Source organism: Euprymna scolopes, chromosome 7 (genome assembly GCF_053919585.1).
Source record: "Euprymna scolopes isolate OS-2025 chromosome 7, ASM5391958v1, whole genome shotgun sequence".
Taxonomy (NCBI): domain Eukaryota; kingdom Metazoa; phylum Mollusca; class Cephalopoda; order Sepiida; family Sepiolidae; genus Euprymna; species Euprymna scolopes.
Genome location: NC_136488.1, coordinates 149,592,533 through 149,608,591, shown reverse-complemented (window position 1 = coordinate 149,608,591; position 16,059 = coordinate 149,592,533). Strand labels below are relative to the sequence as shown.

General features: G+C 33.9%; 1 protein-coding gene across 1 annotated transcript in view; it reads left to right on the top strand.

The window, feature by feature from the left end:
• The window catches only part of LOC145280055 (protein decapentaplegic-like), a 285,754-nt gene that overhangs the window by 268,717 nt on the left and 978 nt on the right, over positions 1–16,059 (top strand). Inside the window, exon 2 of the mRNA XM_080131735.1 lies at positions 14,665–16,059. This exon is cut by the window's right edge and continues 978 nt beyond it. Coding sequence (XP_079987861.1) covers positions 14,665–15,515 — 851 coding nt within the window. The 3' untranslated portion in view covers positions 15,516–16,059. The remainder of the gene's footprint in view (positions 1–14,664) is intronic.

The window sequence follows — 16,059 nt, the reverse complement described above, 5'->3', positions numbered from 1 at the left end:
GTGCCTTAACGCTAAGTGGAAATCAGCATTTTATCCAGCATAATGCTTCATCTCTACCGGACGCCGGTCAGTGACGTTCGGGTTTCAAATCTTCGTAGGTATAGTCGCAATGGTATGCACGTAAATGACTATATGTATATGGAGGAGGAGGAGGAAGAGAACAGAGAGGGGTGGGCACGGAAGAAGAGAAATGGAGTGAAGCAAATATGCCGCTGTGCTTCGTTAATTTATTTGCCAAAGTTTCTAGGAATTTTGCGCCGGAAGAAGGATATTTCTTTCCTTCTAATTTTCAGTGTTTTTTTGTTTTTTGTTTTTAGTTGATTCTTGCATTTCTGTTGTATTTTGTATTTTTTTTTTTTTTTTTTTTTTTTTTTTTTGTATTTTACCAATGCACCTTTATATATCATGCGTGCCTTCGTTTGGGTGTGTCTGTCGGGAGATATTTCATTTGTCTAAAAACAAAAAAAATAAACAAACCCGTGGGTACCAGTTTGGTGGCGGGAATAGGAGATCAGAGACCGGAAGTTCAGTCTTGGAGAAAGAGAGGAAGGCCGAAAGACGGAAATGAAATGTTTAAAAGATAAAGAGTAAAAAATAACGGAAACCAACCAAAGAAGAACAAAGATAGATAGATAGATAGATAGATAGATAGATACAAAACTGTCTTGGTTGCATAATACCCTGGATAACCAATGCAGTTCTTGCATAAAAGATTGTTTCCTTTATATTTCTGCCTCAATATGAACACACACGGATAGTTTTCCACTATTCCGCGATGTGCTCGACAGTGGTATTTATTCTGCATTATGTACACCGTGTTCCTAATTTAAACTCTAGATTTGTTACACTGTATTTCTTAGCCATATTCTTATTCTACGAATGTCTAAAAGACTGAAAAATAGATCAAGTGCCTGTGTGCACACTGTGCATGACCGGTGAGACTATATTTTGCCAAAGTCATGTTCCATTTATCTATTTTTACTTCATCAGCTCCTAATCGCTTCCGTTCCGGTTATGTACTAGCTAAATGACTAGTTACAAATCAATAAATTCTTTTAAAACGTCTTTTAAATATTTAGTATTCATTTTTTATGCAAATAGGTCGCAAAAGATATTTGACTAATTTCCCAACGGTATTTTAAAAATAATTTTTGCCTTTGCTAGTATTAAATTATTCTCAGTATTCAGGAAAAAATGTGAAAATATAAAATAATATATTGTAGGGTTATGACGTCGTTGTTGTTACAAATATGCAGGCACTAAATCTTTTCAATATTTTCCGTATTCATTTTCACGAATCTAACGCACAGCATCCGGCACTGACACAAACACAGAATGTAACAACGTTTGAGATCTGTCTACGCTTCCTCTCCCCACTGACGAAGAGATATTTTCTCGAAAATATTTGGGAAACTCACACATCTACCATCCTGTGCGACAAAATATGTTCAGAAATAAGTATGCACAATTGAAAATTATTGAAGTCCTTTCAATATTCTTACCGTTATTTATTTTATTACATAGATCGTTTACATAACTACATTTTGATAGTCCTCAAACACAACCCGTACACATTTCGGACAATGCTTCAAGCAAACTGCAAAATCATTCTTATTTTTATCCGTATATGTAGTTAAATGATCTTATTTTGTAAACGTTCGGCAGCTTGCTAAAAAAAAATAAGGCAATGTAAAACTAATAAAAACCAACAGATAAAGACACATTAATTAATCACATACGTATACACATACACTATCTATCTGTACTTTATCTTGTCTTCCCCCCACTTCCTTTATTCAGAGTCTTAGCACTCAGGACGCACGTCCTAAATAATTGTACTGACCAATCAGAAACAAACGACTTTTCGCCCAAAGTCTTTATCATGCTATTATACTAATGATTTTAATTCACTTATAAACGGAAATGACGTCATGAAATCTCCATATTTACGTGAATTATGGCTGTTAATTAGGGTAGCGGGACAGTACTACTATCAAAGGATCCCCTCCCCATAAACATAACATACACATGTATAAACAATGTACGGCACTCGTCTGCTTTCATTCTGTCTGTTTCACTTGTTACTTCTCTTTTCGCGAGCTCGGTGAATTAGTAGCAACACTAGTCGCTGAAGCGACGTGATTGCTATGGAAACCAGTTATAAAAAAAAAACGTCACTCATCTCCTTACGTTTTTGTTTTATGATTTTGAACACCAGAAAATTCATCATAACTTTTGTTTTACTGAAGGAAAATTGAATTTTTTTTCCACAACATATCTGAAGTAATCTTCTTTTTTTTTTTTTTAACATTTTCACCCCAAACAAGGCACATTGCCACTTTGATATAGGCGGCTACTATCAGGGACCTAAGCTACAGAGATACTATCTACGGAATTGGGCAGCAAGACGTCGATTCACGTTACATTTAAACTTCTGTATGTCAGTACAGTTTGGGGAAGCAGGGACCGGGAAGAGAATTCCAAAGTCTAGCAGTTCTGGGGAAGAAACTACTGGAATAGAAAGCTCTCTTGCATTTAGGGATCTATAAACTGCAAGAATTGTTTGAAATTTAGTCAAAAAATGACTAAAACTGCAATTTAAACATATCTCCGGATTTTAAGAAAAAAGCTTCTCGGACGCTCTCAATATATATATATATATATATATATATATATATATATATATATATATATGATAGAAACCCCGCGATACAGTGGCCCTAGAATACGCTTTTTCAGATACGATGTAGAATACTGTGTTTTTCCGGCGCCTGGTTACGGTATTTGCCCCTCCTTACGGTGTTATTAATAATGTTATTTGATTATATACATGTGTATTATATACTGTACTGTATTTTGTTAATGATTTTTAATGCCGTATCCTGGGGTTCTACTGGATAGCATTCCTATGTGTGCATGCATGATTAATATTCTATAAAAATGTAGATCCGCCGATTGGATTCGAACCTGCGCCACTGTTTAATACACGTTATACAATTTCAGGTTTCATGATTAAATACTAAAAGCGCATAACCAAGCAGACACCAGAAGGCAAAGAACAAAAAATGTGAAAAATGAAAGATGAGGCAAAATGTTGAAACGTTATCAAAAATCGCGGGAAGAATGCGGTAATTAAATTCCAATCCCAAACCTTCCTGCCGGAGCAAAACATACCTCGGATTCCACGGAGCTAAAGAATCCGTCATTGACCAAAACCAAACGTAGAATCCGCTTCAATAACTTTACACTTTACCCTTACTAGACAACTCGACTTGAACAACATGGACTTCTGTAAACAAACATTCAGTATAACAAACACCTGCGAATAGCGTCTCCCTTCGCGTTGAACGCCATTGCGAATATAGATATGCAGCGTGCGTACAGGTAGCAAGTAGACAAAATGGTCGGAAGCCGCTCCTCGAATGTAAAATATGAGTCGAAACATTTGCTCAATGGAATTGCTAGCGATATTTGCCTGGATGCGAGTGACAGATCAGATAAATCCCATTCGTGAACTCGGGTAAATATAGAGATAGTTATATAAATGCAAACTTAAGAAACGTAATAAGAAAAAAAAAAATTTCTGTTATACCAAACACTTATAAATGAAGTCATTCATTTATTTTATTTTTTACGGAATTGATTATTAACCGCATGTGTGTATGAATTCCGATACAATTATCGATTCCTCTTTTTATTTCGTAATTTATATTGACCTCTAAATTATAATATATCCCTTTTTTTTTTGTTTGTTTACAGTTAAATAAATAATAAGTTTCGTTAAATGCTTGGTTATCCATATATATATATATATATATATATATATATATATATATATATATATATATATATATATATATATATATACGCGAGGGGCGTGCAATAAGTAATGCCCTTGACCCACTTCCAGTTTTCCGATCTAGTTGAAATTTTGCATGTGTAATGATTTATATATCTACGGGTTATGTGGCAAATTACAGCTCTGAACTAATTGTAGCTTATGTTCTACAGGTGTTTGAACTGAGTCAGGTGTGAAATGGAGCTGTTGAATATATATATATATATATATATATATATATATATATATATATATATATATATATATATATATATATATATATATATATATATATATATATGATATGTAAAAGTGGTGGCGGATGTCTATTTAAATAGACATTCCGACGGGTTATTTGCGGGCGTCCCTTCTGTGGTCGAGTGGGAGAACTGCCGACTTTCAACACGACGGTTCTAGGTTCAATCTTTAGCTTGGGAGAGATGCTAGTCTAGCGGCACTGATGAGTTGTGATACAACGAAACAGGACTGTATGTCGATGACTACAAATATATTTTAAGCCCCCCTTTTTGGGTAGAGCACTGTCGTCAATAATCTCACCCGCTACTTAATTGGCTGAAAAATGCGAAGCTCGTTGTTTGTTTATTTACAAACAGGCGATTTGAGCACTGAGTGGTGGCGGATGTCTATTTAAATAGACATTCCGACGAGTTATTTGCGAGCGTCCCTTCTGTGGTCGAGTGGGAGAACTGCCGACTGTCAACACGACGGTTCTAGGTTCAATCTTTGGCTTGGGAGAGATGCTAGTCTAGCGGCACTGATGAGTTGTTATACAACGAAACAGGACTGTATGTCGATGACTATATATATATATATATATATATATATATATATATATATATATATGGTGTACAGAATTTTATAATAAGTATAAACAGGACACATTTATTCAACATAATGTATTAAAACGATCAAAAATACAATAAATGTACACTAGCGGGTGTCGTGTGCCGTTGTAGCCCGAGAAAATTTAAGAAACGAACAATCGTAACCGCTAAAATTAAATTGACCGTATTCAACATGACATGTGTTTTCACTACGGTACAAAAAATATTTGCAAAAGATTATTTGAGAAAATGATACTCATGATGTGTTTGCATGAGGTCTTATTTCTACATATATTGATTTATTATCGATATAAATCTATTTGGAGATAAATTGACTCTTTTATTTATCCAAATTATTCTGCCTTAATTCGATCCAGATCCTAGCTTTAACGAGTTATTATTTTTCCTAGTTATCATTAGGGCTAGCATATAAGATATCAACGGATCCACACTCGAGAGTCAAAACAATGAAAAGAATATGCTGTTGCCATAACCCTTGTTATCATACACAATCACACACACACACACACACACACATATATATATATGCGTGTGTGTTTGTGTGTCTATATGTGTGTGTAAATATGACATACAAACATCATTATATATATATATATTTCAACTGACTTTCCTCCAATCCCAGCTTTATGGGGTTCAAATCAGGACTAAACATGTCTGCACATATGTACCTAATCATGACGGATGTATGAATAAAAATATTTATAATGTTGTTCCCCAATATTATATGCATGTGCGTTAATTTGTGCGTGTTTGTGTGTGTTTGCTTGTTTGTTTGTTTGTTTGTTTGTGTGTGTGTGTATATGTGTTTTTGTGTGTGTTATTTGTGTACATATATTAGTTTTGGAATGATTAAACGGAATCGGGAATCAGAAAATCGGAATTATTTGGGGTATCAGAATCGATATCGGAATAGTAAAAAATTGTGCCTATTTTCCGATGCCAAACACGATTTCTTGAATTAACTTTTTTTTTTATTGGATTTTGTTTAAACAAAATCCAATCCTGTTGGTAGTAATAATAAAATAATAAACATTTATTGATTTAAACTAGCAGTAAAGCTAAAATCTATAGATCACCCCTCCCACAAGTGTTTTTTTTTTTTCGTTTGGCACATTTAATATGTGATTTTATATTAATCGGGTAAAAATAAAAACTCTATAGTTATATATTTAAAGATTTATAAAGAATCAAAATCGGAATCGGTAAATGTATCGGAATCGGGAATTTAGTACAGAATCGGAAAATCTATCGGAATAGGGAAAAATATTGGAATCGTCCTATCACTAATATATAGATAAATATTATATATATATAGACAAATATATATATAGACAAATATTATCTATATAAATAAAAATAATATATTTTACTCTTTTTATTGAGAACTCTTAATAACCTCGTTTTTAATCCACGAATCCCCTCCCCCAAATCCCTTTAACTTGGTGCATACATATATGATGTACACTTGTAGATTTGCATATACTTCATGAAACTACTCCGAGTTTCCAATATCACGATATATTTGAATATATTTTCTCAAACATAAAACCACACTTGTGAGAGGATGTTTTAATGATAGTTTAAAATCGATAAATATTTTAATGATAGATTTTAATGATAGTTTAAAATCGATAAATATTTTAATGATAGATTTTAATGATAGTTTAAAATCAATAAATATTTTAATGATAGATTTTAATGATGGTTTAAAATCAATGAATATTTTAATGATAGTTTAAAATCGACAAATATTTTTTTTTTAATCTTACTACCAACAGTGAAAGATTTTGTTTAAAAAAAATGATTAAAAATTGATAATTAAAGAAATCGTTTCTGGCATCGGAAAATGGACACACAGTTTTCCGAAAAGTTTCGATTTTATCGATTCCCGATTCCGATTTCAATTAATCAGCCAAACACGAATATATATATGTGTATTAGTTGAAATAAATTCAGTCAATTTAGCTCGTATGCGCAGATCATCAGTCTGACAGACGTTAAAAAATTATAAATAAATGTTTCAATTTCAACAGTATTTCTCGCGGTTAACGGTGGCCGAATGGATTAGATCCTTGCTTCTGTTGCCAGGTTCGAATCTATCGACCGGTGTTAACTATGACACCCTGCGCTAATGATTCCCGAAAGGATGAAATACCAGTGTCTGTAGGCATGTAATAATTATTATACTAAATAATCATATATATATATATATATATATATATATATATATATATATATATATATATATATATATATATATATATATATATATATATCCACATACAGTACTGTTTCGCTGTTTCACAGCTCATCAGTGCGGCTAGACAGGCAGGACAGGATCCCGACGGCCCAAATGACAGTCAAGGCTTCTCACCATTGCGCTATACGGCTGCTGTTGTATGGGTAATAAATTAATGATGTTTTGACATCGTCCAAATGCCTCCGCTCGATTTGTTTACACAAAGAGCATCGCTTAATACGCTAATGGCAGTTTGTATATCACTTCCCGAAATGCTCAACCCAAGATAGGGAGTATATATATATATATATATATATATATATATATATATATATATATATATAGATATATATATATATATATAGATATAACTTACTATATATATATATATATATATATATATATATATATATATATATATATATATAGTAAGTTATAAAATATATATGGCGATAAAGCTGCATTGAATATTCCGTGTTTCATCCACTCTAGGATTCTTCAGGCTTATGCGCGAATTTTGTGGTTGTTTGTCGTTTTTATATACGCATCTTCTGTTGAGATTTTAGTTAGCCAATCAGCTTTCTAGTATCCACCGCGCCCTTCCTATCAGCCAATGAGCATGCACTTATCGGACAAAGGCCTATTTGGCCTCTCGTTGACCTGTTCCTTTGTGTGTGCTCTATTTATCCTGGATATCTAGTTTCTTGATCTGTTTTAAATTTAGGTTAGGTTGTTTTTTTTTAATGTTAGTTTATATATAAATATATATATATGTACATACATATATGCACACATATATATGCATATATATATACATACATATATGTGTGATCATTTATGCATATTCATGTTTATTTAATTTATTTATTTGTTTATTTTCTATTGTTTTTGTCAGTTTTAAACTATTTTCTATCGCTATCGTAGAGTAAATTTTATCTTGTGAACACAATTGTTTGCTATTTCTCTTCTATAGTTTAATAGATGTTGGAGTACTTTAAATACAGGATAGCAAATTTTTCATGAAGGCATAATCTACATGGGTCGTCTAGGTCCCTACACGTGGTAGCTTGTCTTATTATTTTCCATTCGACTACCGGCGAATGTCCGCTTTCCTTGAGTTCCCAGTATTTATTTGCTAGCGTTGTTTTCATGCGGTGTTTTTTATTGTTGAATGTACTTTTGTGGTCATAATATCGAGTTTTGAAATCTAAGGAAGTCATACCTTCGTAATATTTCTTGTTATTATTATTGTGGCCTGGTAAACTACGCTTTTGGTTAGACATTTATTTTGAAGTAGGCAAAGTGTGCGGTGTCTACAGTTGCATTTATCTTGTTCGTTATTCGTATATATATATATATATATATATATATATATATATATATATATATATATGGGGGGCGTGTATATATATATATATATATATATATATATATATATATATATATATATATATATATATATATATACATATGGGGAGCGTGTATATATATATATATATATATATATATATATATATATATATATATATATATATGGGGGGTTCGTATGTTTGCATATACCTCATACATACATATACGGCGCATGGTTGTATATTTGCACCGAATTATCGGTTGATCCGTGAACTCTCTCCAATTCCCTCGTAAGTTCGAACTCCGTTTACTCAGATCCGTAATAAATTTCGGTTTCGTAACAACACAGCTTGAATCATTCAGACTCTGCGAGGAAGTACTTGGAATTCCTTTCAATGGGGTAAATTCCTCAATAAGTACCAGTCGCTGGTATCACCAGTTTGGGCGCATAGTTGCCTCTTGACGAACAAGATTTCTATCTTTAACCCGTTTGTGTATATTCCTTTTCATTAAAAAAAGAAAGAAAAAGAAAAGACGTAGAAGTTCACCTTTAGTCGCTCTTAACTCAAACATTTTGTCTCGCGATACTTCGCGATAGTTCGCGATACTCTTGAAATTTGAATATTACGAAAAAAAAAAAAAAAGTCCACCCCCACATCGCTAATTCGAGTGCTGGAATGTCGTAGCGCCATCTGTTTCTAATGAGAAACATCTTTCTCGCGACAGCCTTTGTGAATACACACGGTCCTCATCGCACGACGGTCTAGTTCACGACAATTCAGACCTACGCCTAGAAGTTTGTATATTCAATCCTCAAAGAAACATTTTTTTTTTTTAATTTGTATTTATGTTTACAGCGAAAGGATCCGCGGCGTAGTAAATAAACTACTTGTTAAAAATTCAGTTGTAAAATTCACATTCTTCTGAAGGTTGAAGGTTCAATCTTCAGTGCAAGCGAGACTCAAAATACAAAATTGGGTAAAACTTGCGGAGAATCCTCTATTTTACGGTTGTTGTAAAAAATGGAACGGAAATTTAAATTTCGTTCTGTTTTAAATTCGGTACATTTTTACATTACGTCCAACTCATCGTTCACATTTTGCATGTCAACTTTTACAGGTTTTCGGGTATGCGGATAAGGTTGGGGAGTGTCTATTCCACAAGCCGTTCTTAACATAGGGAGGTTGGGGTGTGTATTCGTTGTAAACGTACCCGAAAACCTATAAAAATTGACATTTCCAATGTGAATGGTGAGTGGGACTTAGGTAAAAAAAAAAAAAATACCAAAAAGGTATACCAAATTGACATTTTTCGTTTTAAAATTAAATTATTTTGTTTTTGTTAATAAAATTGATTTTTATATAAAAACAAAAATGTTATTCTTTCGATTATTTTCGTTTTTTGGGGTGGAGGGCACAATTTAAAAAAAAAAAAAGATTAAAATGGAACGAAATTTAAATTTACGTTCCATTTTTACAACAACCGTAAACCAGAGCATTTTCCGCAAATTCTGCTGTTTATAAAAATTAAATTTATCTGATCGTTGTAAAAATGAATTCTTTTGCTTTTTATAACAATGAAATTCTTTTCTCTGTCTTCCTAAAAAAATGAATTCCTTTGCTCTTTATAAAAAAAAATATGTCTCCGCTCTTTATAAAAAAATAAATAATTTCTCCGCTATTTATAAAATCATGAATTCTTCCGCTTCTCATAAAAAAATGAATTCCTTCGCTGTTATGGACTCGTCTGCTTTTTATTAAAAAAAAAAAAAAATCCCTTTCTCCGCTTTTTATAAAATAATGAATTTATTCGCTCTTTTATAAAATAATGTATTCCTTCGTCCCTTAAAAAATGAACTTTGATGTTTTTTACTGAATTCATTCATTACCACAGGGATGATCGTGATCTTCATGTGCCATAATTCCGTTATTTATTTTATATATATTTATATTTAGAGACTTCCATTAATAGTTATTACCATTATTACTATTATATATATATATATATATATATATATATATATATATATATATATATATGTATATATATATATATATATATATATATATATTATAGTTTGACAGATATTCTTGTACATCGTCGTAGCATGTTAAGAAGAATAAAATGAAATTCCAAATAGCACTTTTCTAAGACTGACTTATTTTTAAATGACTGCCATTTGAACAAAAAGGGGGATAATTCTATAATCCTTCATCGAAAGTTAAATATTTTGTAAAAAAAAAATTTTTTAATTAAATGCTACAGTTTAAAAAAAAAGCGAAGCAACACAAATTGTAAGTGGTAGGGACAGCTAGTTAATAACAAAAGAGTTATTTTTCTTGGTCTTGTATTGATTTTCCGTTTAATTTTTTCTCGATTTCTTTTTGTTGTTTTGTTCTTCGTTTTTTCCTTCTTCTGTTTTATCTTACTATAATTATTATTGTTGTAGTAGTAGTAGTAGTAGTAGTAGTAGTAGTAGTCTTTAGGCTGTGACCAAAAGTGTGGTTGGACTTGTAGCATTGACGGATAACAGTTGACGATAAAAAGAAAAAGGAAGATGCGAATGCTGTAGCTGTGTCAGTTGCTGAATGCAAAGCTGTGCACAAAAAAAGAAACAAAAAACAAAAACAGTTTCGGGATGAGCAGATGATCTACGCATGCGCAGAGAAAAGTGTCCTCGCCGGTTGCGTCGATTCAATCAGTCATTTAAAAGCTTCGCAGATCGGCTAAAACGATGAACCTATTGGCGCAAGCAATGAATTGTAGTTGATAACACAAACCAGTCGATCGACACACGGCCAATTGTTTGCTGACTAGTAAGAACAGAGATGCTTCACGAAGCCAATTATAACCGTCGGGTACTTGGGATGCATAACCATATTTGACTAGCTGAAGTACCCGTCTACCGAAGGTTAGAATATTAGATAACACTAGCGGGACCTGTGGAAATTCCACAGCAGCATCTTTCATATATGATAAATTGCTGCTGGGCATTTTGTGGACGTTCACCGTGAATGGAGACGCCACGATATCATTGTAGCCCTTTTGTTAAAACTAAGAGTATTTACGTAATTAATCTGGTAAATGTGGTCAGAATATATCTAGCTATCACGATTTATCCCCAATATCCTTATAGAAGTCTGTGACATATTTCCATTGTATGGACGTCCGACGCGAATGGAAACCCCACGATATCATTATACCATCTTTACACAGAGCAGATACTACCATACGAACCTAACTAGAAGAAAAGAAGGTATATTTTAGTATCACGGTACGACCCGAAGGCGACATAAAAAAATTTTTTTTTTTTTTTTCATTGCATCTTCGGTGATCGGGAGATCCTATTTATTCAAAAAGAGGATGGAAGGTGATAACATACTACGGACATTTAATTCGCATATTTCTATATAATAATAAGTTAATGTTTGTAGGATGTCATCTTCCTTTATGAGTTATTTTATATCTCAATGTTAGCTTATACTCGCTGTCAAACTCATACCAATCCTTTACTGATCGCAATGTCTAAATGTCTAAATTGTGACTTGTGTTTAACGGAGTTTATACAGTTAATCGTTGACAATTGGTTTTATACTTTGGAATGGGGTTGATATGCAATAAAATTAGGCAGGTCAATCACATAAATTTGTGGTTCTAGAATTAGGCATTCATAAACGAGTAATATCTTTTCACAAATTCAGATACGGAATTACTTTTGTGAACGTATTCGTATATCAAGAATATCGTTTCTGCTTTATTGTTGTTGATGTTGGTGTTGTTGTTGGGGTTTTATATGTTTGTTTTGTGTTGCAACAGCTTGCATTTATGCGCTTAAAATTAATGATCGCATGTTTTCCCCCTTTGTTTAGAGGGCAAAGAAAAAAAAAAGGAAAACAAGCGCGCCGGAAGTCTACACACCAATGCGATTCAGACCTTTTAATCCGTTTTTTTTTTTCTTTTTTTTATCCTTCCGTTTTCGTTTTTTTCCTTCCCTTCTGCCCCTTCTCGTCCCTCATCCCCCACTTCTCTCTCTCTATCTATCTCTCTCTCTCTCTCTCTCTCTCTCCATACTTCTAGTAAAGCTAAAAGGCTTACTTTTATGCCCTCATACAGACTCCCCAATATAAATATTTGGGGAAGAAAAAGAAAACATAAAATAGACAATGCTATTTATGTATTTGCTTCCTCGCTGAGCAAATTAGGCACAAGGCCGTTTTTTAATGTGGGGAGGAAAAACCAGCTCCCCCAAGGGGGCACTTTGGCAGGGTCCAAAATTAGCAATTGTCTGATATGAAGGGTTTCCCCCACATTGACCAAACTAATTGACTTAAAAAGCAATTGTCCGATATGAAGGGTTGCCCCCCCCCCCCACATTGATCAGAACTGATTACTTCCTTTTCCGCTCCTGGCCCGAAGGCCAAGAAATGCTGTCTGGAGGCGCCAGATAAACAAAACAAAAATTTTTAAAATGGCAAGAAAATAAAAATAATTAAAAATCACCGCCTCTACCTATCTTTTCTCTCCTCCCCCTATTTTATTTTATACATTATCCTTGCGCACATTTTTTTCTTTTTTACTTTTTTTTTTTTTTTTTTTTTGTAGATTTTACAGTCTATCAACCCACCCCATCAACCCAAAACAGCTTGCTTTTTTTCTTCTTCTTTGTCCCATATTGTTTTATTTTCTAAATCCAAATTTCTCAAAATCTGTTGAGTTTGTCGAGGGTATTATCGTCGAGGGGCTACTAGTGCCCGGAGTTCATCAGAACACTTGTTACTGAAATATTTGTAAATAGACACAAGGATGCCACGTTTCGGTGATGGGACAGACGTTGGAGTTTAGTTGATAGTTCAGGATCTATTAGATTGGCAACTCTTTTTGAACCCTCTCTAGGAGCGAGAGACTCATGGCAGAAGCACCAGACCTGATGTGACAACAATCTTCCATGCATGGTTTGACCTAGTTTTCAATAATAAATTTTTAAAAAAAGGGTCCAAGAACTTCTGGAATTGATAGGGTAAACGGGCTATAACTTTTGCCCTTTATTTACTTAGCAATACACCTTTTCTAGTAGGTTCTTTCTAAGAACTTGAGGCTTGTAGAATTCTCTTTCTCTGACCGTTTTCATTATACATATAATCTGAATCTAATTAAGAATACAGTCATAGACATCTTCTTTTTTGCGTTAATATTTTTTCGTTCTTTTAGTTCTTACCTCAACTGGCTTCATGCCTCGTCTGGAGCGACTTCCATAAAAAAAAAACTTGATGTCTGTAAAAATCTTAAGAACGCATGTATGTTGCCTACTAATTATAAATGTGCATATTATACTTTTACTAGAAGACCGCCTAGCGTTGACCGGTGCGATCGATCAACGCCAGACGGTCTTCTAGTTTGCACATTTATATGTACATACGCTTAAATATGATATTTTAATTCATACACATTTCATATTTATTATTATATTGCACCTTATATATAGTAGTGCCCTCTCCGGCCTGGCCCGGTCGTCAAATATGCTTGATATTTTAATTTATACAGATTTCGTACTTATTATTATAAGGCTAATATCCTATTGATTAATATATTGTACCTAATATATAGTAATGATTTCAAAAGTTTTTTTAAATATGATTTGAGTGTCATCAGCTAGGATCGAAAGCAAAACATAAATCCCTCCTGCTTTATTCGTTTCTATTTATACTTAACGCGTATATAAAATTTAAAAAATATGTAAAAAGTATAAATGTATATTTGCGCATGCGTAGAAGAGCACTTCAAGTTCAATTTTTGTTTTTCAATTTTAACCCATTATCAGCTATTTCTACTGGTTAAAATCGAAATCGATTTTTTTCCACAGGTCCCAATCCCATATATATCAGGTTTCCAGTCTGTAGACTAAAATTGACATAGGAGTTTGGTAGAGACCGTTCCGCACACAGACAAGGTCACTTTTATACACACACATACACATACATGTATATATATATATATATATATATATATATATATATATATATATATATATGTATATATATATGGACGTTCGAGTTTCAAACATGACTTGAGCTAGTTGTTAGTTTAACCACATATGTATGTATATATATATGTATGTATATATATATACATGCATATATATACATGCATATATATATACATATATATATGTATATATATATGTATGTATATATATATACATACATATATATACATACATATATATATATATATTAGGCATAGCAGCATATTTTCATTGCTCACACACATATATATGTATATAAAGAGAGAGAGAGAGTGAGAGAGAGAGTGAGAGAGAGAGAGAGAGAGGGTCTTTACCGAAGAAATCTAACGTTTCATTTTCTATTTTGCAGATTCGTCATTAACGGGGAGATCCGGTTATGTCACGACATATGAAACACCCTTCCTGGTTTTTGCCATGAAACTTCTTCACCCGACGAGTCCCTTCATGGAGACCATTATTCGCTCGGCGAAACTCGACATCTTCAAACATGGCACTCTGCCTATCAGCTTACACAACTCGTCATCTTCGCTCTCTCCGAACGTAACTATCACCATCTACCACCATACGATTGACCCGAAAACCGGTGAGCAAACAAGAAAAGCCGTCGACTCTAAGATCGTCGACCTACAAGCGAGCGGTTGGGAGACGTTTGATATCGCACCAGCGGTCCGGGACCGACTCGAGCAGCCAGACGGCGATAGTCACTTGAAGTTAGAATTGGACAGCTCCTTGGAACCGACGAAACTTAACCACCTCCTGCATGTTCCGCGGCTACGCAAGCGCTCGTCGCGCGACCGCCAGCCCCGTTTGATGATCAAAACATCGGAACGATCGATATTGGGTCGTGCAAGGCGAGATGCACATACGGGCGACTGCGTAAAGGGAGACGGTGAGACGCAGTGCTGTCGGTTTTCAATTGAGATTGATTTTGAAGAAATTAATTGGCAAGATTGGGTGATAGCGCCCGCGTCGTTTAAAGCCTACTATTGTCAGGGAGAGTGCGGACACACTCGGATGGCCAACGATTGGGCGATGATAAAGAGGCTGATACATAATAGCAACCCCAAAAAGATGCCGGTCGACGTGTGCTGCACGCCGAACAAACTAAGCGATCTATCGCTACTGCATTACACGGAGGACGGCCAACTCGAACTGGCCGACAAAAAAGACATGGTCGTGCAAGACTGTCGATGTAGATAAACGACTCGCAACAATATAAGAAAGAAAGAAAAGTTTGCAATAAAAGGAGGTGCTGAGGAGTTATCGGCCTAGCCCTCTGAAAAGCTTAGTGTGATTACGTCATGTAATGAATAAGGACGACAACAAATAGCGCAACTCCTACGAACATGACATGAAAATACACCTGCTCCTTATACTCTTAATATGGAAATATACAGAACTCACGAAAACGTAAAAACAGAAAGAAATAAAGAAATGGACTTGGAGAAAAGCATCGGCCACACCAACCCAAACCCAAAAACATATTTGCTATTTTGTTGTGTGGCTAACACTCGTAGCAAGAAAAAGAACACAAAAAAGAAAACGCCTAGCTCCCACAACCATTAAAAACAGAAATCATCCCCGTATATAGTCTTAATACTGAAATACAGTCCAGAAGTCCATTTCGTTCTTGGTCGGGCCGAGAACTTAATAGCATCTCCCCGATGAAGTAAATTGCGAAAAACAAAATGTATGAATAAATAAATAAAATTAATAAAAATTAAAAGTACTCAAACCAAAAATG